This window comes from Phyllostomus hastatus, unplaced genomic scaffold (assembly GCF_019186645.2).
Source record: "Phyllostomus hastatus isolate PE091 unplaced genomic scaffold, TTU_PhHast_1.1 phas_contig_86, whole genome shotgun sequence".
NCBI classification, from domain to species: domain Eukaryota; kingdom Metazoa; phylum Chordata; class Mammalia; order Chiroptera; family Phyllostomidae; genus Phyllostomus; species Phyllostomus hastatus.
This window is the reverse complement of record NW_025333977.1, coordinates 93,442,900-93,469,506: the sequence shown is the minus strand read 5'-3', so window position 1 is coordinate 93,469,506 and position 26,607 is coordinate 93,442,900. Positions and strand designations below refer to the sequence as shown.

At 39.9% G+C, this 26,607-nt stretch overlaps 1 protein-coding gene and 1 pseudogene across 6 annotated transcripts in view; one reads left to right on the top strand and one right to left on the bottom strand.

The window, feature by feature from the left end:
• Nucleotides 1-26,607, bottom strand: part of RUBCN (rubicon autophagy regulator) — a 68,706-nt gene that overhangs the window by 23,297 nt on the left and 18,802 nt on the right. For 3 of the 6 annotated variants that reach the window (XM_045851367.1, XM_045851362.1, XM_045851365.1), the window contains exons 2-8: nt 20,087-20,240; nt 7,992-8,078; nt 6,100-6,259; nt 5,135-5,241; nt 4,118-4,274; nt 2,975-3,508; nt 1,556-1,600 (exon numbers count right to left, since the gene is read on the bottom strand). In XM_045851367.1, the coding sequence (XP_045707323.1) occupies nt 1,556-1,600; nt 2,975-3,508; nt 4,118-4,274; nt 5,135-5,241; nt 6,100-6,259; nt 7,992-8,078; nt 20,087-20,125 (1,129 nt within the window). In that variant the 5' untranslated portion in view covers nt 20,126-20,240. The remainder of the gene's footprint in view (nt 1-1,555; nt 1,601-2,974; nt 3,509-4,117; nt 4,275-5,134; nt 5,242-6,099; nt 6,260-7,991; nt 8,079-20,086; nt 20,241-26,607) is intronic. The other 3 variants (XM_045851363.1, XM_045851364.1, XM_045851366.1) reach the window with 3 other exon arrangements.
• LOC123826921 lies at nt 9,671-12,723 on the top strand (annotated as a pseudogene).

The following is a 26,607-nucleotide window of genomic DNA, read 5'->3' as shown; positions in this document are numbered from 1 at the left end:
CATTTCTGAAATGGCAGAACAGCAAAACAAAATCCAGCAATATCCTTAAAAGAAGCATCAAGACAGTGTGAGAGAAGCCGAGGATGATGCCCTGTAACCAAAGGGCTGGAGGCCCAGCCTTCCTGGAGAAGAGGAGAGGTTTTGAGAGAAGGCTGGCAAAGTAGCAAGTGCATGTGTAGAAGCCTTCAAGGAACAATGAAAGTTGGGAGTGGAGCAATAGCGGCAGGCAGAGCTCACAAGAACTGAGAAACTGAAATTCTCCAAAGGTAAATAAAATTCCAGCATCACAGAAGGAAGCGCAGGCAGGAAAGCAGGTGGGTGCCTGAGAAATGAGCTGTATGCTCAGGGAGAATAAATGACTGAGCTGCAGCCAACCCATTTCCCTGGCAGATGGTGCCAATTTGTCAGTTGCTCCTCTCACAAAATATGCTACTACATGGTGACAGATAACTTTGTGTTTTCCTTGGGCCTCAAAGATTTCTGTTAGTCTTGCCTCTGCTCCTCAGTGTTGGCCTGAAGGCAAACCAGCAGTCACCATGATGCCTTGTTAAGAAAACATGACTTGGAAGGGATCTTTGAGGTCCCCAGTCAAACTCAGAGTACCATACAAACTCCAACACCAGCGCCCTGGTCCTTTATAATATGTAAAGGCCACTCAGTCTTGCTTACTGAGCTCACTACCTCCTGATGCTGCCCACTCAACTGAACATCTCTAATTCTTAGACTTTTCCCATACTCACTTAAAATCTGTCTTCTTAAAATTTCTCATCTCCTTAAGAACAATGCTCCTCTAAACAATGGTCTCACAGACTAATTCCTCTTTAACCTTCTCTTTTCCAAGTTAACATACCCAGTGACTTCACCCCATTACCAAGAGAACATGGTTTTCAGTCCTCCCTCACCACTGTCTTGCAGACACAGTCTAGGGTTAATATCTCTATATGGTATTATGGCATTATGGTACATAACATTCCATTTAACACCACTGTGAAAACCACAGAAACAAACTAAGTCACTAGAAAAATCCTATGCAACAGCTGGAATGAGGGGTAGGGAGAACCTGATAGGGGAAGGAAGATGGATAACAGGGAAAGGAAACAGGAGACTCTAGGAGAAGCGAAAAAACATGCATCTACATCCAAGACCATAGACCATAGCAAAGAAAAGACATTCTGGTGTTAATTCAAGGAAAATAAAGTAATGTGTTCTAAGTTCTCAGTTTTAAGAAAAATTCTGCCACTGATTCATCATAATGCCTTAAATAAATGGCAGGTCTCAGTTTCATCTTTGGACAAACAGGTCTGACAAGCCTTGACTTTGCTACCCAGAGAAGTTGGGAGAGTGAATGAAGCATTTGGAAGTTGTGGGCAGAAAACATATCTTGCAACATATTGGTGCCATTTTCCAGACAGGTACAAGCATCACAGCAGAACCAGACTAGCCAGACTTGATTTGACACCAGAATGGAAAAGGAGGTTCTGAACCAAGCACACCGGTCACAGAGGAGCAGCAGGAGGAGGTGGCACACAGAAAGGAGGAGGACTGGCTCCCAAACCTGCAATAGGATCTTCAACTATAATGGTGATATTCCTGGGGCCTCCTGCATGTAGACACACAGGTGCAGAGGTGAATCCAGAGAGAGGAAAGGAGAATAGAGAAAGTGAAAAAGAGTGTCCTTTTATTTAGAGGAGGTGGGGAATTTAACTACCGAGAGGGTGCCCTTGTGCTGAAGGAAGAAAGACTCGTTCAAGAAGCTGTACGTGACCCACATTCCCTCAGACCCTTCTGCTTAGGTTTTCTCTGGCTCCCTTTTCCAAGGCAGATTGTCATGGTTTCTGGAAACCAGGAGGATTCAAGAATGAGGACAGGGAACTATTACATGTTCAACGACCAGTGGCCTGGCATATAGTAGACACCAGGCCTGCAGCAGGAAATGTGAATCGAGTCTCTCACCTAAGCACTCTTCACATCTAAAAAAGCTCTTGGGCAGAAAGGCTTTGACTTGGAGTTTTGTTTTCCTAAAGAGTTCCAACAAGCCAAACCACACTCTTGACAGGAAAACAGAGACAAAGTTTGCCATTCAGAAGTTTCAGATGAGGGCCTTAGCTCTCACCTTTCAATAAATTATGAAGAGAAATCAATGGCAGCTCTACTTGCTAAAGCAAACCGTTTTTTGTTCTTAACTTTGTATGTTTTATTTCTCGGGCTTTCCCACACAGAACTGACTTTAAGCACAAAGGTCCATGTTACATTTGCTGTTATGGAGATTCTCTTATAAATGAGACCCAACCAAAGCCTGCCAGGCACCAACATTCCAGGAAAGATGAGGGCAGGAAGATGGCAAAAGCAATGAGACCCACCTTCCTTGTGAATACAGCACTCTCTACTGCTAGCAGCCGGCGTTTGTGTGAGGGAGGTCTCCGTGGCCAAAGCCTCCTTACCTGTCTTTCAGCCTGATTTAGTGATGCAGTCTGTCCTTGTTCACTAGCTTACATCACCCTACACTCACTATATCCCTAGTTTTAATCAGATCTTAATATCACTTTGCCTCTCTCATATTCATAGTACATGCTGACCAAACCTCAGAAACCACAGGAAGGGAAGGAATTTAATGGAATTATTTTTAAAGCTTATTAGTACTTCCCCCTCTGTCTCAAGGATACATGTAAAACTTGAACTGTGACGAGTCACACTACATATGCTCGGATGCTAAAGAACTAGTGAAAGAATCCAGGAAGGCATTTACTACTTAGCAGTGTATAAAGGAACAAACACAAATATTCTCAGACATTTCTTGGTTATCTGTGTTACATTACAAACTTCTCTTTTGTTAGAAGCAGCATACCATCATGTCATCCAAAACATAACTTCTCTGTCTGCCATTTGCAGACCCTTAAAAGCAAACTCTGCCTTCTATCCTAAGAAAAATTCAGGAGGCCACCATACTAACTCAGGGCCTGGTGGTTACCATTACCTGGGGTTCCTCTGGAGACAATGTTGGTATCTGAATGGGAGCGAATATGGCTCTTCTTTGTTCCACTGGTGACAGTGAGTGTTTGGCCCTCTGAGAAGCTGGACCTGCGAAGGACACTGGACAGCTGGCTCTGCCCACCTCCATTTTGGTCCACTAGGGAAGAAGCAGCAGAATCTGGCTTCTGGGAACTGCTGGAGGAGAACAAATTGGAGCTGCTGCTCTCTGTATGGCTGCTGTGACTCTGACAACTGGAGGTCCGGCCTCGAGAGTCCAGGTTGCCAATGGCCAAGTACTCTGGCCCCTCACTGACATCACTTGGGGAGTCATTCTGGCTGCTGACCCAGGATGATTCTACAGGGCTGGTCAGAGTGCTAGAGGTCATCTCATTTGGTGTTGAGGGGGAATCCCTGGCTAATGCAGAGACTGGTAGCAGAGGGGCTTGGATGGTCTGATCTTCTGCTGGGGAGACATGTCTCCTGTTTTCTTGAGATTTCCAGGAAGAGCCAGAGAGAGAAAAGGAAGTAGATCTTCTTTCTAGAATGTAAAAAGAAAAGAAAGGAAAAGGTGAGCTGGAAGCCTTTGGTATATATGAAGAGCTTCTCCACAACTAAGGATCAAACTCCCTATCATTACTGGGTGCTCAGAACACATGGTGTCACCTCAGAAAAGCTAAGTCATTTAAGGTGAGTAAAAAATTACTTAGAAGCAGCTAAGCCAAGAAAATAAGCTCTTAAAACAGTGGCTTCATGGCTTATTAGTATGCATTCCTCATCTGTAAAATGAGCAATAATAACACCCACTTCATAGGACTGTTTTGAGGATCAACTGCTTACAACAGAGCCTGGCATATGGTAGGCATTCAATACACGTTAGCTATTATTATTGAAATGCCTTCTTGGTAATGCAGGTTAAAAACCCAGGGGAACCTAAAAACACCTCTCTTTCCTCTGTTATGTGAATGATTCTACTGAATTATCTTAGTCTAGTTGCTGTATAACTTTTTAAGAAGTCCATTATTAAGATATGAAGCTTGACAAACTGCACCAACCCAAGGCTCTATCTATACCCAGCCTGTGAGCACCCACCAAGTCTTCTTTCCAGGTTGGGGATACATGTCATGACGACCCCTTCCTGCCCCCATACCTGGGCCATGGTTGGGTACGGATTGGTGGAGGTTGGAGAAGGACCCAAAGTAGGAATGCTGAGCAAAGCTGGTTGGAGGGGTGCATGTGGAACCAGGCAGAGCAGTCAGGCTCTGACTCTTTGTCACCAGCAGTGGGCTCTCATGCTTTCTGGCAAACTACAAAAAAACATGTTTCAGAGTCAAGAATAGAGGTCCTCAGAGGGGTGCTAAGCACTACAGAAACACTAGTAGAAGCTGACCTTTGGCAGCAGGCTTGGACTGCTATGCAGATGGAGTCAGAAGTCAGACTAGCATTCAAATCTAGGCCCTATCACTTATAAGCTATTTGGTCCAAACTTGGGGCAAGTGACTTACCTATTCTGTCCCTCAGTGGTCCCCTTTATAAAATGAGGTTAATGGCAACCTCCTAAAGTAGTGAGGATTAAATGCGATGATACATTAATTGTGCATAGCATCATGCCTGACACATCCATAGTGTTCAATAGGTAGTAACCAAGAATAAAAATTTTAAAACCAGGAGAGATAGGGAATGTAATTCCATTCTAGCTGCAGTACTGGTATTAGTGATAGGGTAAATGAATCAGGGAGTTAATAATAATCAACATCAAGTGACAAAATTTTCTTTATACGTCAAGGAGAAAAATGATTCAGTATAATACTAGGCCATACTAGGTATGACACTATAAATCCTACTCCTGATTCAAAATCATTCCTCTTCTCCCTAGCCCTTTGCCAAACCTGCCCTTAAGGAGGTGCTTACTGAAACTAAGGATTTTTAAAAGAATTAAAAAAAAACAGACACCTCCCTTTTCAAACAGACCTAAGCTTAGACTTTTGTCTTCAATAGGTACTTAACAGTACCTCCCCTTCTTTTCCAAGTTTTGTTGTTTTTGTTGTTAATGAAAGCCTTTCAGTTCACAACTGCCTAAACGAAGAAGTAGTTAGCTACAGAGGGTTACATTCTGGTGAGGTCTAGGAGGCCAGCACAAACATAGATAATTCTTTGCCCCTTTTACCATAGATGCATCAATCTGGGCCAGGAGGCGGGGATTGTTCTGTTCCACTGCTTCTAGGCACTGGAGCATGGCCGTGACGTGGGCATCACTTAGCAGGAAAGCAGTATCTGGGGAGAGAAAAGCTGTCACAGTGATGGAGCCCAATAGGGAGATCTTCAGCTTCCCTGTATGATCCTGGAAGAAGCTCAGGAAAGATGAAGGGGAAAAGGTAAACATGACTTGAGAAGAATCATGCCACTGTGGAAAGAAGAGGAGACAGCAATGAATAAAGTACAAGAGAGGCTAAGTGATGTACAGTACAGGAGAGGGGCCAGGACAACAGGCTTCAAAGTCAGAGTGACCCAGATTTGAATCCTGGTTCTGGGTGGTTTTGGCCAAGTAACCTGACCTCCTTCAGCTCTACTTCCCTGATTGGAAAACAAGCATATCAATACCCAACTCTCAGGGTTATGTTAAAAGTACATGTATAGTCCTGGCTGATGTGGCTCAGTGGATTGAGTGCCATCCTGCAAACTGAAAAGTTGCTGGTTCGATTCCCAGTCAGGGCACATGCCTGGGTTGTAGGGCAGGTCCCCAGTTGGGGGTATGTGAGAGGCAACTGATCCACACATCTCTCACACACTGATGTCTCTCTCTCTCCCTCTTTCTCTCCCCCTCTCTCTAAAAGTAAATAAATAAAATCTTTTAAAAATATATATGAATAAAAAGTACGTAACAGTGTTGGAACATAGAAACTCTCAATAAATAGCAGTTTTTCTTATTGGTTTGTGTGTATGGGAGTAGGGGAATAAGTTTGTGCATTACATAGGAAATAAGAGATAAGACTACGTGTTTCTGATTAGAATCTCTATGGCATCAAGTAAAAGCATGAGACCTTGGGTAAGAACGAGTCTATAAAGTAAGAGTAAAGCGAGAAACAATGAGGATGTATATGCCACAATCCTGGCTAAGTGACCTCTACCTACCTGTGTAGAATTTTCTGATATACTGTCTATCCCCAAGCAGAGGTCGGAGCTGAGCTGAGAGACAGTGGCACTGCAAGCTATGCTGCAGCCATAGCTCTGCAATGACACGTTCACTCACACCATCAGTGCTGCTCTGGCCACTCTCATGCAAGTTGATGAACTAGGAGGTAAAAAGGCATGAGTCAAAATATGTATACTGATAAAACACAGCAAGATTAAAGCCTAGTGACCTGAGAACTAAATTGAGACAGGTTAAGAGGAGGAAATCAGAGGTATTTTTCCTCCGGCTAGCTTTAGAGGTTACTGAGGAAGGAAAGGGAAGGAAGGGATTAATGGTTCCGCTGCTAGATTGGGCAACTGGAGAGGGACTAAGCAGTTAAGACCTAATATGCTGCTCCTAGAGCAAGGGTGTCAAACTCATTTTCACCAGGGGCCACATCAGCCTCGCGGTTGCCTTCAAAGGGCCGAATGCAGTTTTAGGACTAAAAATGTAACTACTCCTTAACAGTGCAGAAACAGGGTGCTAGGCAGATAAAACAAGGTGGAGGGTTGGACTCATCCCATGAACCTTGTGTTTGCCACCTGTGACCTAGAGAAAACAAAGCTGCTACACCTGTCCCTTAGTGTTCTATCTCCAAAGAGGCATCTATTCAGGGGTGTTCAAAGGAAGAATAAACTTGACCTCTTGCCTTCTCTTCACAGAGTCCTCTACTTAAGATGGCCTTCATAAAATAATGCAACAAATATCTGGCAGTGCAGGGCGGGGGGCGGCAGGCAGTGGGTGGGTTGAAAATCTAGGAAAAATATCCCCAAAGAGAAACCATCTGAACACCTCTTTTTGACTCTAGCCACGGTATGCTCTATTTGGAACCTCCTTCTACTTGGCTGTTTCTGAAAGCAATGTATAATAGCCCATGATCAAAAAATGTATGGATGACAATTTCAAGCTGCTTCTAAGAGTACATGACTGCAGCAATATACTTTATTAAAAAAATAGTGGGAGGTTTGGTGGGAAAAATAAAATGAAGACAAAAAATCTAGATAAGAAAATCATTGGGCTCTGGGTTCTCCTTCACAAAAAGGATAGTGTGAGACCTTGTTATTTGGTTCCCTGACCATTTAAAAACAAATTACTTTTCCAAACACCATCTCAACAATGAATCTGGCAGTGGGTGGAGTAATACATGAAATAAGACCAGCCATGAATCAGTAAGTATTAAAGATGGGTGATGGCTATTTTAGAGTTCATTACACTATTCTCTTTGATTTTCAATATACTGAATTTTTCCATAATAAAGAGTTAAAGAGATACATAAATTTAGCAGTTATTGATCTGGAACTAGCTGTGTAACTCTGGCGAAGACACCTAACCATCTTAAGCTCTGCTTCCCTGACTAGAAATCAGGAGTACTATGATAGCTGAGAGGACAGAAGAGTAGAGTGGTATGATGGCAGCCAAAGCTGTCAGGAACATGCTTAGCTCTATATGATACTGGCCTCCAGAAACCTCACATTTCTTTCTAACTGGTACATTCTTTTCTTCTTAAACAGTTATTAACATTTCAGTCCTACTTCCCCCAACCACTTCAAGGAATCTCTTGCTATACGCCCTGCATTTTGAAAAGCTTCACTCTGGTCCCATATATGCAGACCTTTTGAAAACAGCAAAACTGTTTCACCCCTTCCCCAGAAGACAGAAAGTGACCTAGAGAAATGAGTTTGCAAGGTTTATTTTTTTAAAGCAAATAATCCTCCCCTCCAAATCAGTCCTACAGGGATTATTTCATTTCCTCAATTAATAAGAAATTTGACACACACCATCCTTCTACCCTAGGAGACTCTCCAAACAGAAGATCAAACAACAAAGCCGTGTGGTGACCTTCACTTCTTACCTTTTCCACATGAAGGGCGGAGTGGGGACTAAGCCAGCGGATATCTTTCACAAACTGCCAGTAATCAGTCTGGTGGCAACACACCTGCTGTGGGAATACACACAGTAAACAAATCTCTACCATTTTGGACCAAATCTAGTTTCAGTGTTGACATTCCAAGAGAGAAAACAAGCACAACCTTCCTTTGCCTAAAACTAAAGTTCTCAGCAGTAGTCAAAGAGTATATACATATACACATTCGCCTTTTTAAAGGACAACTGTTTAAAATTATTTTAATTGTTCTCTTGAAAAAGTAATTCATACTTATGATATAGAGGTCACAGAGTGAAAATCATCTGTTTTCTACCCCTATCTCTCCACCATTCAACAATAAGGAAAAAAAATGTGATTTAAAAAATGGCCAAAGACCCTAACAGGTACCTCACCAAAAACTTACACATGGCAAAGAAACTCATGAAAAGATACACCATATCATATGTCACCAGGGAAATACAAATTAAAACAATACAATACCACTACACACCTATGAGAATGGCCAAAATCCAGAACAATGCCAACATCCAATGCTGGCAAGGATTTGGAGCAAAAGGAACCCTTATACACTGCTGGTAGCAATGCAAAATGTTACAGCCACTCTGGAAAACAGTTTGGTAGTTTCTTACAAAACTAAACATACTCTTACCATGTGGTCCAGCAATCACACTCCTTATTATTTACCCAAGGAGCTGAAAACATATGTCCACATAAAAACCTACACATGGATGTTTATAGCAGATTTACTCATAATTACCAAAACCTGGAAGCAACAGAGATGTCCTTGAGTAGGTAAATGGATAAATAAACTGTGGTACACCCAGACAATGGAGTATTATTCAGCACTACAAAGAAATGAGTTACCATGCCATAAAAAGACATGAAGGAAATTTAAATTCATATCACTAAATAAAGAATTCAATCTGAAAAGGCTACATACCTTATGATTCCAACCCACTACATGACATTCTGAAAAAGGCAAAACTATGGAGACAGTAAGAAGACAGTGGTTGTGAGGGTTTGAAGCAATGGAAGGCTGGAAAAAATGAGTAGTGGAACAGGGTACAGTCAGGGGGCCCCCAAATATAGATTTGTAATGGGGTCCAGAACTCAGGGTGTCCAGGAAATATTTAAAAATATATATAGGATGCCCTTACCCCTACAAGTCTGAACTGGGGGGTGGGATACATGGGGCAGGGCCATTGAGAGTTATTCTGCATAGCAAGTTTTGCAACTAACCTCATCAATGGTCATTTAACATATCTATAACTTTTAACTGGTTTCATGGGTATGTTAAATAGCTATAGCTATGCTTTGAGCCAGGGAGATGGGAATAAATTGCATCCATGATGTAACTGGGAGGCAACTCCCCCAGGTTACAGAATCTGCCTAAGAGCTAAGAGATTGTTGGCTCCACACCACAGGGCCACACCTGTCTGGACTTACTATGGCAGCCCAGAAAAGCTAAACAAATATGGGAATGCTGGCAAGTGTAATGGATTGTGGGAGGATTCGGAAATGGGACTACAGAGGAAGATTGGTGTTCGGATTTAAACCCTGGTGCGGCAGCCATGCTAGGTTGGGGCCACATAGCTTTGCCAAGAAAAAGAGGGAACCATGCGGCTTTGTCAAGAAAGGTTAGGACCATGCGGCTTTTGGTGAGAAAGGGATAACCATGTAGTGCTGGGGGTCCCTTTGCCACGCAGCTTAGGAAGCCAGAAAGTAAGATGTAGAAGTGATGCAGAGCTCTCTTTTAGCAGTGCAGAAGAATGCAGGAGAGATGCTGTGGAAAGGAAAGAGTGAAAGGACTCTTGCTAGTGGGCCAGGAGAAGGTGCCACATGGGTTCGGATTAACAGGAGATCTTGGCAGCGACACAGCTAATGGTGCTGGGAACAGAGGGAGGCCTGCTAGCGGAGCACAGATTACTGGGAAGAACCAGGGGTTACTTGAGCCACAGACTTCTATTTCTTTCCCTGGGATATGGTACTTCTGACTGGGCAAAGAGGGGAAGGAAGGACTGTGTGTGTTTGTGGGTGTTTTAAGGAACTTTGGGATCTTTATGAAGACATTAAGTCATTACTCTAAGTCTGTATAACTGTTGAATAATTCCTTACCCTTTCACCAATCTCTGACATTGAAAGCTATAATTCCCTGGCAGTGGGCAAGGAGAACCTAGTACAGGGGGACTCCGGGAGAAAGGGCAGGTCCATTCAGTAATAGTATTTTGTCCCCTACACCCATGGGTTTGTTTGGTAATGGTAGGTGAAGCACAAGAAGATTTTTAGGGCAGTGAAACTACTCTGTGTGCTACTGTAATGGTAGTTACATGTCATTAAAAAATTTGTCCAAACCATAGGCTATATAAGACCAAAAGTGAACCCTAATGTAAACTATGGACTTTGGGGTGATAATGATGTATCAATGTATGTTCATCAGTTATAACAAATGTGCCACTCTGGTGGGGAATGGTGATAATGAGAGACATTCTGTGTGAGTGAAGGCAGGAGTTAATGGGAAATCTCTGTACCTTCTGCTCAATTTGACTGGGAACATAAAACTGCTCTAAAAAATAATGTATTTAAAAAAAATTTTAGGCTCACTTAATAAACCACTTTTGGGAAAAAAGCAATGGAAAAGAAATAGATTCTCAACAAGTATCGTGAAAATCGGCTAGTTACAAGCAGATAAATTTAAGCATTCTCCACAAACTATATATCAAAATAAATTCCAGCTGGATTGAAGACCTAAATATGAATGAGAAGAAGAAAGAAGGGAGGAAGGAGGAGTGAGGAGGAGGAGGAGGACAGAGAGGAAGGGGAGGAGAAAGAAGAAGGAAGGAGGAGGAGAAGGAAGTAGAAACAGAGCCCTCATTGCTGTGGCTCAGTGGACTGAGCACCAGCCTGGAAACCAAAGGGCCAATGGTTAGATTCCCAGTCAGGGCACATGCCTGGGTTGTGCCCTGACCAGATCCCCTGTAGGGGGTGCTCCAGAGGCAACCACACATTGATGTTTCCCTCCCTCTCTTTTTCCCTCCTTTCCCTTCTCTTAAAATAAGTAAATAAAATCTTTTTAAAAAAAAGTCAAAAGACAAACTATGAAAAAATATTTTTAACTCACATTACATACAAAGGACTAATTTTCTTTTTTTATTAAATTTATTGGGGTAACATTGGTTGATACATTATATAAGTTTCAAGAGTATAATTCTATCATACATCATCTGTATATTGCACTATGTATTTGCTATCAGTTTTCTTAATAAATACAGAGCTCCTACAAATCCACAGGATAAGACTAAAAATCTGAGGAAAATGGGAAATGGGAAAAAATAGTAAAAGTTCACAGAAAAATAATTTAATGACTCTTATAAACATCTTTAATGGTAAGAGAAATGTGACTTTTCACCTATTATTATAGACGATAGTTTAAAGTTTAGTAACACCCTATACTGGCAATGGTATAAAGAATTAGAGCCCTGGCTGGCATAGCTCAGTGGATTGAGCATGGGCTGCGAACCAAAGTGTCGCAGGTTTGATTCCCAGTCAGGGTACATGCCTGGGTTGCAGGCCATGACCACCAGCAACCGCACATTGATGTTTCTCTCTCTCTCTCTTTCTCCCTCCCTTCCCTCTCTAAAAATAAATAAATAAAATCTTAGAAAAACAAAAAGAATTAGATACTCTTACACATTAGTGAGGGTGTAAACAGGCATAACTTCCTGGAAGGCAATTTAGCAACAGCCATCAAAATTCAAAAGCACACCCCTGATCAGTGTGGCTCAGTTGGTTGGGCGTCCTTCCACAAAGCAAAGGGTTGCCAGTTCAATTCCCAGTCAGGGCACATGCTTGAGTTGCCGGCCAGGCGCACACAAGAGAGGCAACTGATGGATAGTTCTCTCACAGGTCAATGTTTCTCTCCCTCTCTTTCTTCCTCCCTACCCCTCTATCTAAGCCTAAATAAATAAAATCTTTTAAAAAAATACTGAAAGGCACATACTCTTGAGAAAACTGAGGTGAACCTAAGAATGGCACGGATTTGGTGGTTAGAAAGGTTATAGTGGATGGTTGTTATACTTAGACCAAAGTTATGAAGCACCTGATGTGCAGGAAGTAGCTATAACACTAGTGGAGAGGGAAACTTTGTAGACACCAACCTTCTAAGAACTACCGAAGCCATCTGACAGCCCCAAATTATTCTGCTTTTGAAACAGACATAATGAGAAATGAATTTGAAAGACTAGCTGCTCGACAACCAATTTAATTGCTCAGTATAAAACAATATGAACTTCCAGCCCCTTCCTCAGGTCAGAAAAATGACATTACTGCATGGTGAGAATGTGTAAACATTTCTGTGGCCTAGCTATAGCATCAGACGGTTCCAAATGAGAATCTGGAACTCATGTCATGGCATGGATGCAATGCCTGGAAAGCATATAATGAAAATCTATTTCACATAATTGAACATGCACAGAAAGAATTCCAGAAGTTAAGGAAACATATTCAAGATTTAAAATGGCAGTGAAAGAACATGCAACTCACAGTGGATCTAAATGAAGAGAAAGGAAGTCAAATTGCACAGCCCTGATCAGTAAGAATTTGTGACACTGAAAGGACTATTGTGCAATTAGAAAATGAAGTCTTTCAAATAAAGTAGCAATATGGAGAGGCCAACCAAGAAAACATCCAACAAGACTTCTGAAAAGATAAATTAATTTAGTGGGTAGAAAGGAAGGCAAATTGGGTTCTCACAGATGATCAGGCACCAGGACTATGAAGGACAACATCATCTTATAGAAATCATCAGTGGTAAGTGTACAGAAACCATAGAAAGTGGACTGTTATTTCTAGTTGTACATTAGCAAATAAAAAATTTCAACTTGGTGGTAAGAAAGAAAGGAAAAAAAAGATATATCCTTTAGCCTAAGGATTCTACTTCTAGGAATACAGTAAAAGGCAAAATGACCTACATACAAGGTTATTCACTATAGCACTTTCACCAGCAGCAAATGACTGAACACAATCTACATATCCACTACCAGGAGACTGGTTAAATGATGCATGATATATACAAACAATGGAACATTACAAAATCACAGCTGTAAAAAGGAATGAAGCTCTTTTGGTAATTATTTTAAATGAATTACAGGATATATCAAGTGAAAAAAGCAAGGTGCAGAATAGATTATAGTGTGTTCTTATTTGTGTTAAAAATCAGAAGGTGTAGCAAAGAAAATTATTCATATTTGTTTTTATAAGTATAAAAACTCTCTGGACGTTAACTGGTAAGCAGTAGTGGGATCAGAAGGAAATGAGATATTTCACTATATATGGTTTTACACTTTTTTGTTTTTTTAACCATATATTGTCCACTTAAAAATTAAATATTTTAAAGCAAGTTATGGAGTGATATATACAGTACAATCTTAATATTTTAAAAAGCATATAAGGGTACAGAAAAAAATAAGAAAACTTACCAAAATATTAAAGAGTGATTGTTATTGCTATGGAAAGACTAAAAGATAGCCCAGATGAAAGGCTGTCAAGGAAAAATGAGATCCCTCTAAGAATATAATCATGACATTTTCTAAGACCCTGATTTTTTAAAAAAACATATGATACACATTCCATAACATATCCTTATGAAAGCACAGAAGAAATGACCTGCATAAATCATTATACCCCTTCCCCCTCTAGTAGGACACAACACCCGGAATAGTTTCTGGATGACACAGCAGGCAAACTTTTGAAAGCCTTAATCTTTAGGGAGGAAATGAAAAGGAAAAACAAGTCCTTGACACAAACTTCAATTTTTAGGTCTTTACAAGGCAGAACAGAGCAGTGGTGAAATTACTATGAATTCTTTGCTTTTGATTCTTCACACTAAGGCCTATAGTTGCTGTGTGTGTGTGTGTGTGTGTGTGTGTGTGTGTGTGTGTGACAGATTAGCCTGGTTTGCCCTGCTTTCACTATTAACATAACTGCTATATTGCAGGTGGTCACATAATACTTTAATATTTTTTATTGTGATAACTAGGTGCTTTCACAGAGATCAATACTTTTAAAAACTATAACAAGATATGTTAATATTGTTTTGCATTTACCAAGCGTCTTTCATTTGAGAATTTCATTGACTTTACTATTTCATTATGACACATTTTCTCTTTCTGGCATAGATGGTAAAACGGTCTTGTAATATGGTTAAATGATTACTCTAGATGACATTGTAAGCTTAGTAACAGAACTAGAAGGCAGGGCCACTAATCTGGTAGCTATTTTGGTAATTAGTCTGGGAAACTTGTATTGAGTTTTTGTAAAGCATGTAGGCATGATTCCCTAGTTTCCAACTTGGAAGACTGAGTAGCTGGCAATGCCACAAATTAGTATTAAAAATATCAGGAGAAATGACAATCTCATGGGAGAAAATAATTTTGTTTTGGGTTATGTGTTTGATCTGTAGAATAGATGGCCAGCTAACGTATAGCAGACAGCTAGTCTTGTGGATCTGGAGTTCAGCAGAGATGCCTGAGCCTGGGGTTATTACTGTATGGATGATAAATGAAATGATGCAGGTGGATAACATTATTTCAGGAAAATGGACAAAGTAAGAAGAGATAAGGACAAAGGACAAAATCCCATTAAAAACTCAAATCCAAGAGGAAGAGATTCCAGGGAAAGAAACTAAGAAGAAGTGGTCGCAGAGGTAAGAAAAGGTCTCCATGTCATATAATAATAATGCCATAAAAGTCAAGGTCTGCTGGTGATCAACAGTGAAGAATATAAGGCAGTGTTCAAAGGAGAAATGTTAATTAGATTTGGTAACATGTCATTATTACTTAAACTTTAGCACCAGTGATAAGGGAAGAAACCAGATTACACTGGGTAAACTTAATTTGTCTTAAAATTCCAATGTTCATAATTATTTTTTATAAGAGTACATGTAACTTGAAACTTTAAAGAAAAAGGATCATTTATTAATTACTTCCTACATGCCATGAACTTCAATGGGAAAATATGTATGCTTTTTCATTTAATCTTTTCATCAAACACTATATATAAATAACATTATTCTCATTTTTACAGTATTTTATTGATTATGCTAATACAGTTGTCCTACTTTCCCCTCTTTATTCCCCTCCACCCTGCACACCCCTCTTACCCGCATTCCCCCCCTTTAGTTCATGTCCATGGGTCATACATATAAGTTCCTTGGCTTATATATTTCCTATACTATTCTTAACCTCCCCATCTATTTTCTACCTACCATTTATGCTACTTATTCCCTGTACCTTTTCCCCCTCTATCCACCTCTATCCCTCTCCCACTCCCCCACTGATAACCCTGCATGTGATCTCCATTTCTGTGATTCTGTTCCTATTCTAGTTGTTTTCTTAGTTTGTTTTTGTTACCTCTTTTTCTTTTTAGGTTCAGTTGTTGATAGTTGTGAGTTTGTTGTCATTTTACTGTTCATATATTTTTTATCTTCTTTTTCTTAGATAAGTCCCTTTAACACTTTATACAATAATGGCTTGGTGATGATGAACTCCTTTAACTTGACCTCATCTGGGAAGCACTTTATCTTCCCTTGAATTCTAAATGATAGCTTTGTTGGCTAGAATAACCTTGGATGTAGGTCCTTGCCTTTCATGACTTTGAATACTTCCTTCCAGCCCCTTCTTGCCTATAAGATTTCTTTTGAGAAATCAACTGATAGTCTTATGAAAACTGCTTTGTAGGTAACTCCTTCTCTCTTGATGCTTTTAAGATTCTCTCCTTATCTTTAATCTTGGGTAATGTAAGATGTGCCTTGGTGTGTGTTTCCTTGGGTCCAACTTCTTTGGGACTCTCTGAGGTTCCTGGACTTTTTGAAAGTCTATTTTCTTTGCCAGATTGGGAAAGTTTTCCTTCATTATGTTTCCAAGTAAGTTTTCAATTCTTGCTCTTCCTCTTCTCTTTCTGGCACCCCTATGATTCAGACGCTGGAACATTTAAAGTTGTCCTGGAGGTTCCCCAGCTTCTCCTCATTTTTTTGAATTTTTATTTCTTCATTCAGTCCTGGTTGCATGTTTCTTTCTTCCTTCTGCTTCAAACCATTGATTTGAGTCTTGGTTTCCTTCCCTTCACTGTTGGTTCCCTGTACATTTTTCTTTATTTCACTTTTCATAGCATTCACTTTTTCCTCTACTTTGCAACCATACTCAACCAGTTCTGTGAGCTTCCTGATTACCAGTTTTTTGAACTGTGCATCTGGTAGGCTGGCGATCTCTTCGTCACTTAGCTGTATTTTTTCCAGAGCTTTGATCTATTCCTTCATTTGGGCCATTTTCCTTTCTTTTTTTTCTTTGGTCTCAGTGCATCTGTGAAGTAGTAAGGGGTGGAGCCTTATGTGTTTACAAGGTGGGAAGCAACCCATGTGGCTGCCCTGTGATGCTGTATGTGGGGGAGGGGTTTGAGAGGGAACAGTGCTGCTTGCTCTGCTCTGGGCTGGCTTTTAGTCACTTCCCCCACTACCCACAAGCAAATCGGGCCCTTTGGTGCTAACTCTCCTGTGGGTGGGTTTGTGTAGGTTCTAGGACCCTGTGGGTCTCTCCAAAGAACTCTACTGTGAGTCTGGGAGTTTCTCCTGACACCACAACCCTCACGGGTTTTTCAATCAGAGGTTTAGAAGCTTTATTTTCCTGCGCTCTGACCCTGGGTTGTGCGGTCTGTCTTGCTCCCTAGTTGTTCCTCCCAGTTTATCTGCATGCAAATGTGGGACTGCCTGGTCCACAATCCACTGCTTTGCCAGGTCCACCAGCCGCCACCTTGCTGTGAGTCCTCTCTGCCCGGTTGCCCATCTCTGCCCCTCCTACGGGTCTGGATGGATGTTTCTTCTTTAACTCCTTGGTTATCGGACTTCCATACAGTTCAATTTTCTGTCAGTTCTGGTTGTTTTTTGTTTTTAAATTTGTTGTTGTCCTTCTTTTGGTTGTGTGAGGAGGCACAGTGTGTCTACCTACACCTCTGTCCTGATAGCTTTTTTCCTAAAGCTTTGTATTACCTCATTCAATTCTTACAACAATCCTATGAGATAGGTACCAGTGTTATTTCCTCATTTAACAAATGAGGAAACAGAGACACAAAGAGTTAAATAACTTACCCAGTACCACAGAGTGGTGAAGCTGAGATTAAAATATGAGCAGTCTGACTGAAATGTCTATAATTATAACTACTATGTGATTTACCCCCCAACCCCCAAGGACATGAGCAATGAGTCTGGATCTAAATCTGGGTTATGTCTGATTCTAAATACTTGTGTTAGTCTGCTACACAATGTTGCCTCCAAATTACTAAAAAAGTTTTTAATAATGATGACCATTAAGAACAATTCTTTAAAGGATAAAAAATTTCCCCTACTTTAAAAACTCATTAAAAGAGAAGGCCTTACCTTTAGAATTTAATCTGAACAAAGAAAATCTAACCTAAGCCAAGTTTCTCACTAAATTCCAAAAATATCCAATAGTAACACTGGTTTAAAGATACTGCTTAAAAGTAATACATACATTTTTAGAAAGTAAGGTAGCACAGTAAATCCTATCAAATGCAAATACCTTAATATAAATTCATTGATTATATCTTTTCCACTATGACTACTACTTAAGAATAAACTGTGATAAAAAAAAAAAAAAGCCTGGCTCAGGGAAAAGAGTTTCAGGAAAAAATACTAGGCTCTGACATGGAAGAATATGAGTGTTTAGGAACACACGATTATGAACATATTTGTGAGGTTTGATTTTTAACAAGTAATAGGATACCAGACCCAATGACTCACTTAATGATTTTATTCAGACCTAATCTTATTTAAAAAACTGCAAATGGACTAACTGCCAAAGGTAAATCAGAAACCATTCAATATTATTAGCTCAACTCATTTTATTTTAATTAGTTTTTTAAGTATATTATATTGATTATGCTATTACAGTTGTTCCAATTCTTTTCTCCCCTTTATTGCCCCTCCGCCATGCACCTCCTACCCTCCAGCATTCCCTCCACCCACCTTAGTTCATGTCCATGGGTTGTACATATAAGTTCTTTGGCTTCTCTATTTCCTATACTATTCTAAATCTCCCCCTGTCTGTGTTATGCCTAGCAACTATGCTTCTTATGCCCAGTACCTTTCTCTTCTATTCTTCCCTACCCACTCCCCACAGAGAAGCCTCCTTGTGATCTCCATTTCTGTGGTTCTGTTCCTGTTCCAGTTGTTTGCTTAGTTTTTGTTTTTTAGGTTCAGTTGTTGATAGTTTTGAGTTTGTTGTTATTTTACTATTCACACTTTTTGATCTTCTATTTCTTAGATAAGTCCCTTTAACATTTCATATAATAAGGGTTTGGTGATGATGAACGCCTTTGACTTGACCTTATCTGGGAAGCACTTTATCTGCCCTTCCATTCTAAATGATAGCTTTGCTGGATACAGTAATCTTGGATGTAGGTCCTTGCCTTTCATGGAATACTTCTTTCTAGTCCCTTCTTGCCTGTAAGGTTTCTTTTGAGAAATCAGCTGACAGTCTTATGGGAACTCCTTTGTAGGTAACTATCTCTTTTGCTCTTGCTGTTTTTAAGATTCTCTCCTCATCTTTAACCTTGAGTAACTTAATTATGATGTGCCTTGGTGTGTTCCTCCTTGGGTCCAAATTTCATTGGGGCTCTCTGAGCTTCCTGGACTTCCTGGAAGTCTGTTTCCTTTGCCAGATTGGAAAAGTTTTCCTTCATTATTTGTTCAAATAAATTTTCAATTTCTTGCTCTTCCTCTTCACCTTCCAGCATCCCCATGATTCAGCTGTTGGAATGTTTAAAGTTCTCCCAGAGATTCCTAAATCTCTCCTCATTTATTTGCATTCTTATTTCTTCATTCTGTTCTAGTTGGATGCTTATTTCTTCCTTTTGTTCCAAGTGGTTGATTTAAGTGTCAGTTTCCTTCCCTTTTCTATTGGTTCCCTGTATATTTTGTTTTATTTCATTTTTTATAGCCTTCATTTCTTCCTTCATTTTGTGACTAAGCTCAATCACTTCTGTGAGCATCCTGATTACCAGTGTTTTGAACTCTGCATCACATAGGTTGTCTATCTCCTGATCACTTAGTTATTTTTCTGGAGCTTTGATCTATTCTTTCATTTGGGCCCTATTTCTTTGTCTTGGTACACCTGCTATGTTGTAAGAGGCAGAGCCTTAGGTATTCACCAGGGCAGGGCTACCCTCTTTGCTGCATTGTGGTGCTGTCCGTGGGGGAGTGGCCTGAGAGGAAACAATGTTGCTCAGCTCTAGACCCATTTTCCAACCAACTCTCCTGTGAGACTAGGAGTTTCTCCTGCCTTAGCAACTCCCACAGGATTCTACATCCAGATGTTTTGAGTCTTTAGTCTCCTGGTCATCCAGCCTCCACCTCACCTGCATGGTCTGTTGCCTTGCCACAGGTCCTCTCCACCCATCTTCCCTTTTCATCCCTCCTACCATTCTGGATGAATGTTTCTTTAATTCCTTGGTTGTCAGAATTCACACAGTTCTACTTTCTGGCAGTTCTGGTTGTTTATTATTTTTAAATTGGTTGTTATCCTTCTTTTTGGTTGTGCGAGGAAGTGAAATGTTTCCACCTATGCCTCCATCTTGGTCAGAACTCCCTCAACTCATTGTCAATACTCAAAGCTTATTAGTGTTTGAGGATGTTAAGGGAAAAAAACTCAGCATCAATAAAGTTTATATTTTAAAAAGTAAGCTATAACTACAACTACTATTCATAAGCATGAGCCAGTTGTCTATGAAATAATGCTCATAGGATATTCTAAAAATAACAATATTCTGTCAATGTTTCTCAGACGTGTCCTAGGATGATTGTAAGAGAAAAATCCCAATGACGGATCATCACTGTCCTTATCCTCCACCTTGTCATCATTATCTTATTGTACAGTACTTTCTTCAAGGGCTCATAGACTAGTGGCCATCATCTTCTCCCTCCCAGCAACTTAATGCAACTGTTTCTTTCCAACAGCTGTTTCACCCAATCTGGCAAAAAAAGTAGTTCTACATACCTGGTCATGGATGAGCCCATGATAAAGGATGCTCTGCATGTCCCTGCAAAGTCGTTCCAGGCCACCATACTTGGACCAGACATTGGGGTTGTTGGCTGACACTAAACCCTCGACAGTAGTCTTCAAATTACCCAGCAACTGCCAGTGCTCCCTCCTGCAAGAGCATCAGTTATACCAATGGTTAGTTAACTTATTGTACCTAACCCTCATGATGTCATAGAAAGATTAAAGCAAGAATCCTTCTGCCCCACATCCTAACATTCTCTCTTCTACTAATTTTTAACTTGGTCATAAGACCCAATTCTGAGAGGACTGAAGCTGTAAAGAACACCAAGATTAAAAAAAAACAAACCCAAAAACCCTCATATTTACATGGTATATTATGCTTTGCCAGATAATCTTGGTCTACTATTATCCAATCCTAACAAAAGTAGCGAATAACCCTGTGTTTGTAGGAGTATGTCCCAGCAAGATCCTTTTCTGGATGATAACTTTACATGGACAATACACAAAAAAATGAGGACATTTGCTCAAAACCAGAAATCTTTGCCAAATAAAAAAGCCAAAAACAACTTTTTATTCACTATATTTCCAACACTAAGTACACATACCTATACATGTATATTATGAATAAGAATATAAACTGCCCATGATTTTCCCCCCGTGATTTTTTAAGCTAAAATTGAGACAAAAATGTCTTAAGTTTGTACTGAGCCACTTTGGGGCATGCCACCAAATCAGTCAACTATTCACTTATTCTCCTAGTGAAAAAGTTTACAAATTGCTGCCCTAGATGACCTTTAAGATTTTTCTAAGTCTCCAGCATTTTCTCACCACAGCTTCCAACCCAATAAAAACTCAAAACCAACTTCAACTGAATGAAAAAAAAAATTGGATGCACTGAATCAAACTGGATAAGGAGGAGCTGCAATGTCAAATTCCCTCTTTTGGGTCCCCAGCTATTATTCTGGTCACTTTACCTTGCCCCTTAATTTCTCTTCAGAATACTACTCTTTCCTCTTTTCAAGAACAGTAATGAGAATGGTAATCATTTCGTCACAGAACCTTCACCATAACTATTTTACATCATTTAAATTCCTATAGGTTTGGGAGGGTCCTGAATTGGAATCCTTTCTATCTGTACTCAAAATTAACCTCTCTTACACATTTTTGTACATTTTCTGAGCCATTTTAAAAAGTGGATGAATACAGTAAAGGCAGACAAATAAAATTAAATGAATTGGGCTAGGTCTGGTATAGGAATACCATCTAAAAAGAGAAATCTAGATGGATCTCACTCTGGTCTTCTGCTCTGAAAGCCTTGAGGCCAAAAATTTATTCAAACTGGGAGACACCAGGCTTTCTGAACCTGACACCATTAAACATTTCAGCCACCAGCCCTGGCTGGAGTGGCTCAGTGGACTGAGCACCGGCTTGTGAACCAAACGGTCACCAGTTGGATTCCCAGTCAGGCCACATGCCTGGGTTACAGGCCAGGTCCCCAGTTGGGGGCGCACAAGAGGCAACCACACACTGATGTTTCTCACCCCTTCTTTCTTCTTCCCTTCCCCTCTGCCTAAAAATAAGTTAATTAATTAAAATAAAATAAATGAAAGTAATACTGTATCTTTAAAAAGAAAACAAAAACATTTTAGCCACTAGAGAGAGTCCTGTTCTATTTTCTTCCTCCCCACCCCCAACTTTACTGAGATGTAATTGACATATAACATTCTATTAGTTTCAGGTATACAATGTAATGATTTGAGATATATACATATATATATATATGACATATATATATTGCAAACTGATTACTACAACATATTTAGTAAACATCCATCGCCTCACAGTTACAATTTTTTTCTTATGATGAGAACTTTTAAAATCTGCTCTCTCAGCAACTTTAAATAAACAATACGTATTGTTAACTATAGTCACCATGCTGTATATTACATCTTCAGAACTTATTTGTCTTATGACTAAAAGTTTGTACCTTTGGACCACCTTCACCCATTTCCCCCACTTGCCATCCCCTACCTCTAGCAACCAACAATCTGTTCTCTGTTGCTATGATATGAGGCTTTTCAGATTCACATGTAAATAAGATCATACAGTATTTGTCTTTTGCTGTCTGATTTATTTCACTTAGAATAATGTCTTCAAAGCCCATTCATATTGTTGCAAATGTAAGATTTTCTTCTGAATAATGTTTCATTGTGTGTGTATCAATATCACATTTACTTTATCCATTAGGCTTTCAGGGGTCATATAGGTTGTTTCCATGTCTTGGATATTATAAATAACACTTCCATAAACACAGTGGTGCAGATATCTCTTTTTAAATTATTGCAGATGTCTTTTTGAGATAGTGATTTTATTACCTTTGAACATATACCCAGAAAGAGAATTGCTGAATCATATAGTAGTTCTATTTTAAATATTTTGAAGTGTCACCACACTGTTTTCCATTGTGGCTACACCAGTTTATAATCCCACCAATAGTGCACAAGGGTCCTCCTTTCTCCACATCCTCATCAATACTTGTTATTTCTCATCTTTTTGATGATAGCCCTTCTAACAGGTGTGAGGTAACATCTAATTGTGGTTGTCATTTACATTTCCCTGATAATTTGTGACGTGGAACACCTTTTCATGTCCCTGTTGGCAATTTCCCTGTTCTCTTTCTATACCGGGCCTGAGAGATATCTTAAAATAACTAAGATGCACACAGGACTGAGGTGGTCATTAAAATGCCATTTATTGTTATACTGTGAGAGACTGCCATTACAGAGACCAGCTGGTTGCCAACTTTTGCTTAAGTGACTCTCCATCTCCTATGCTTCCTCAGAGCTAACCCGGCCTGTTCAGACTGACCCAGTTTTTGCATTGCAATGAGTTTCAATGAAGTCTTGCAGGCCTGACAGCCAGTCTGGTTCCCAAGTTACTTTGCATATCTGTGTTCTGATTCATTCTCTACTGATCTTACAAGCTTAATTGTCAAAGAGCATCATGATAAATCCTGAAAGCAGACACCAATTGCCCTATCATCCTAGGGCTTTGATGCCAAAACTGTACAAAGAGCACTGAAATCCTAGAAATCTTGAACATTCAGATCTCCAACAACTTTTCTGGACAAAACTAAAGAATTTTCTTTCCCCACATTAAAGTGAACCTGAGATACCAAAGCTACAAAAGAATGTGCTCTTACTCTAAGATACACCAAACCATCTATATTTGGTACATACTCATGTAGAAGAAAAGTAAACTTTAAAAAAATCTTTAATTTATGTAGCTAGTCAGTTTAGTGTCTTAACTTTTTTTAGACTCCTTTATCCTAATTATACAGCTATCATTTTCAGAGAATTCAAATACTAAATTCAATTGAAGCCCATATACAGTGGTTGAAGTAATCTGTTCATATCTGAATCTTAGATGCAATTAAACAGATCACCACCAGAAATCAAATATCCTTCCCCATTCTTTAACCACATTTTAGCAAGTATGATCAGTCTTTCCTAAGTTAAACCTGCCTGATAAGTATTACTTGGGTGGTATCTCTCTGTATTCACAGATAACCTCTATCTGGGCATAGGCCAGCCCTTTGAAGTATATTAGGTTTAAAGTACCCCTTTGCAGAGCCACTTTTGCAGGTACACAGAGTATTCTCCTTGAATCACCATAAATTAAAAGTCTTTCTAAGCTGCTCACCCTCTGCCAAGGAAGCACCAGGCCTGAATGGCAAGAGCCAGCATAATTTACCTCTACCTGAATAATCATCAAGAAGCAGTAAATCCAGTCTCAGAATAAAGTCCTACCTATTTTCTTTTGAGAGGGTTTTGACTACATTCCTCCTTTAAAGAGGAACAGGAATTTCTTAAGCAACTCAAATGAGGATATCCAAGGAAAAAGAGTTTTCCTAAATGCCAACTCAGTCTTAAGGTTGCCAAATTACTATTAGAAGTGACACTCAAGATTAAAACAGAAAAGCTATAGGCAAATGTTACTTTTTAAAGTGTTACATTAAATAGGTGAAAAAATAGTAAATATTATGCAACTATAAAGTGATACTTAATCCAAGAAATATATAATGGCCTATTTTCAACCCCCAAGGTTCTTTTTAGTGGTAAAAGGAAATAGTTTCAACTTATTGGCATATCCCCTCTACAATGTGTCATTTATGTGAAATGGATAGTAGTATCTACCTGAGGTCAGAGTTGAAAATCAGGTTGCCTCAAGTCAGGTAATGATTTGATCTCTGGAATGCGAGGAGAGATATATGACATTATATAATGGAATACTGTGAAACCATTAAAAATTTTGATTAGGAAGTTTCCAAAGCTAATAATAGTAAGTTGAAGTATAAAAAGCAGAATATAAAATTATATTTGTGATCTCAACATAACAATATTGAGAAGTAGCCCAGGTCAGAGTGGCCCAGTTGCTTGGGTGTCATCCTGTAAATTCCTGGTCAGGGCACATGCCTGGGTTGTGGGTTTGGCCCCTGGTTAGGGCATGTACAGAAGGTAACCAGTTGACTTCTGGTCAACATGGAGGCATAGGTAAACATGCTTTGCCTCTCCTACCACTACAGAAAACAATTACATCTAGACTACACATAAATATAACCCAGAACTGTTAGAAAATCGAGCTGTATGGAAGTCTGAAAACCAAAGATTTAGGAAGCCACATTCATCCAAACATGTAGGGGGGCAGAGACTTGGACAGAGATGGAGAGGCAGTGGAATGGGGGTCCCACATTCACATGTGATGGATAAAAATCAAGAGGGATACCTCAGGAGCAAGGGATCCCAGCCCCAAACCAGACAACCCAGCAGCCCATGATTCCAGCGCCAGGAAGATAAATCCCCATAACTTCTGGTTGTAAAAACCAGAGGGATGGCAGAAAAAATTGCCAGATTATCAGGAGACTCCTCTTAAAGGGCCCAGCCAGACTTAGGACTTACACAGACCTAATTCCTCTGGGATTCAGCACAAGGGCAACAGCTGGAAGGGCACAAGTGGCACAGGGGAGAAAGTAAGGAGACTGGAAACAGGGTGAATGGTGGGAGGCAGCTTCCTTCCAGGAAAACCTCCAGAACCCAGCAGGACATTGTCCTCCCCTCCCCTGCACATAGAGCTACAAAGCACTGAAAGGGGTTGCCCCAGCCTGGTGGTCACTTCAGGTTCCACTCCACACAGTTTACAGGTCTGCTCTTCTAAGAATAGGCCATGGTACTAAGACAGGGAGTCAAAGAACCTAATACACAGAAAAAAATACAGGGAGGCTGCCAAATTGAGGAGACAAAGAAATATGGCCCAATTGAAAGAACAGAACAAAACTCCAGAAAAAGAATTAAACAAAATGGAGATAACTAACCTACCAGATGCAGAGATCAAAACACTGATTATCAGGATGCTCAAAAAACTCATTGGGTACTGCAACAGCACAAAAAGGACCCAGGCAGAAACGAAGGTTATATTAGGTGAAATAAAGAAAAATCTACAGGGACCCAACAGTGGAGAGGATGAAATTGAGTATCAAATCAATGATTTGGAACATAAGAAGAAAAGAGCATTCAATCAGAAGAGCAAGAAGAAAAACAATTCAAAAAAACAAAAATAGAATAAGGAGCATCTGGGACATCTCCAAACATGAAAACATCCAAATCATAGGGATACCAGAGGAGAAGAGGAAGAACAAGAAACTGAAAACTTATTTGAAAAAATAATGAAAGAAAGCTTCCCTAATTTGGTAAAGGAAATACACATACAAGTCCAGGAAGCACAGAGAGTCACAAACAAATTGGACCCAAAAAAGAGCACACCAAGACACATCATAATTAAAATGTCAAAGGTTAAAGATAAAGAGAGAATCTTAAAAGCAGCAAGAGAAGAGCAGAGAGTTACCTACAAAGGAGTTCCCATGAGACTGTCAGCTGATTTCCCAAAAGAAACTTTGCAGACAAGAAGGGACTGGCAAGAAGTAGTCAAAGGGATGAAAAGTAAGGACCTACAACCAAGAGTACTCTACCCAACAAAGCTGACATTTAAAATTGAAGGGCAGATAAAGTACTTCCCAGACAAGGTAAAGGTAAAGGAGTTCATCATTACCAAGCCATTTTATATGAAATTTAAGGAAAAGATGAAGATCAAAACCATGAACATTAAAATGGCAACAAATTCACAACTATCAACAACTTAATCTAAACAAGCAAACAACTAGAACAGAAACAGAATCATAGATGTGGAGATCACTTAGAGGGTTATCAGCTGGGAGTGGGAAGGAGAAGCATGGGAGAAAAGGTGCAGGGATTAAGAAGCATAAATTAGTAGGTACAAAATAAACAAGGGGATGTTAAGAATAGCATAGGAAATGTGCAGCCAAAAAAAACTGATATGCAGGACTCACGGATGTGAACGGGGCGGGGGGTGGGGAGAGGGCAGATTGCTGGAGGGAATGGAGGTACTGGACGGAGGGGGCAAAGGGGGAAATATTAGGACAGCTGAAATAGCATAATCAA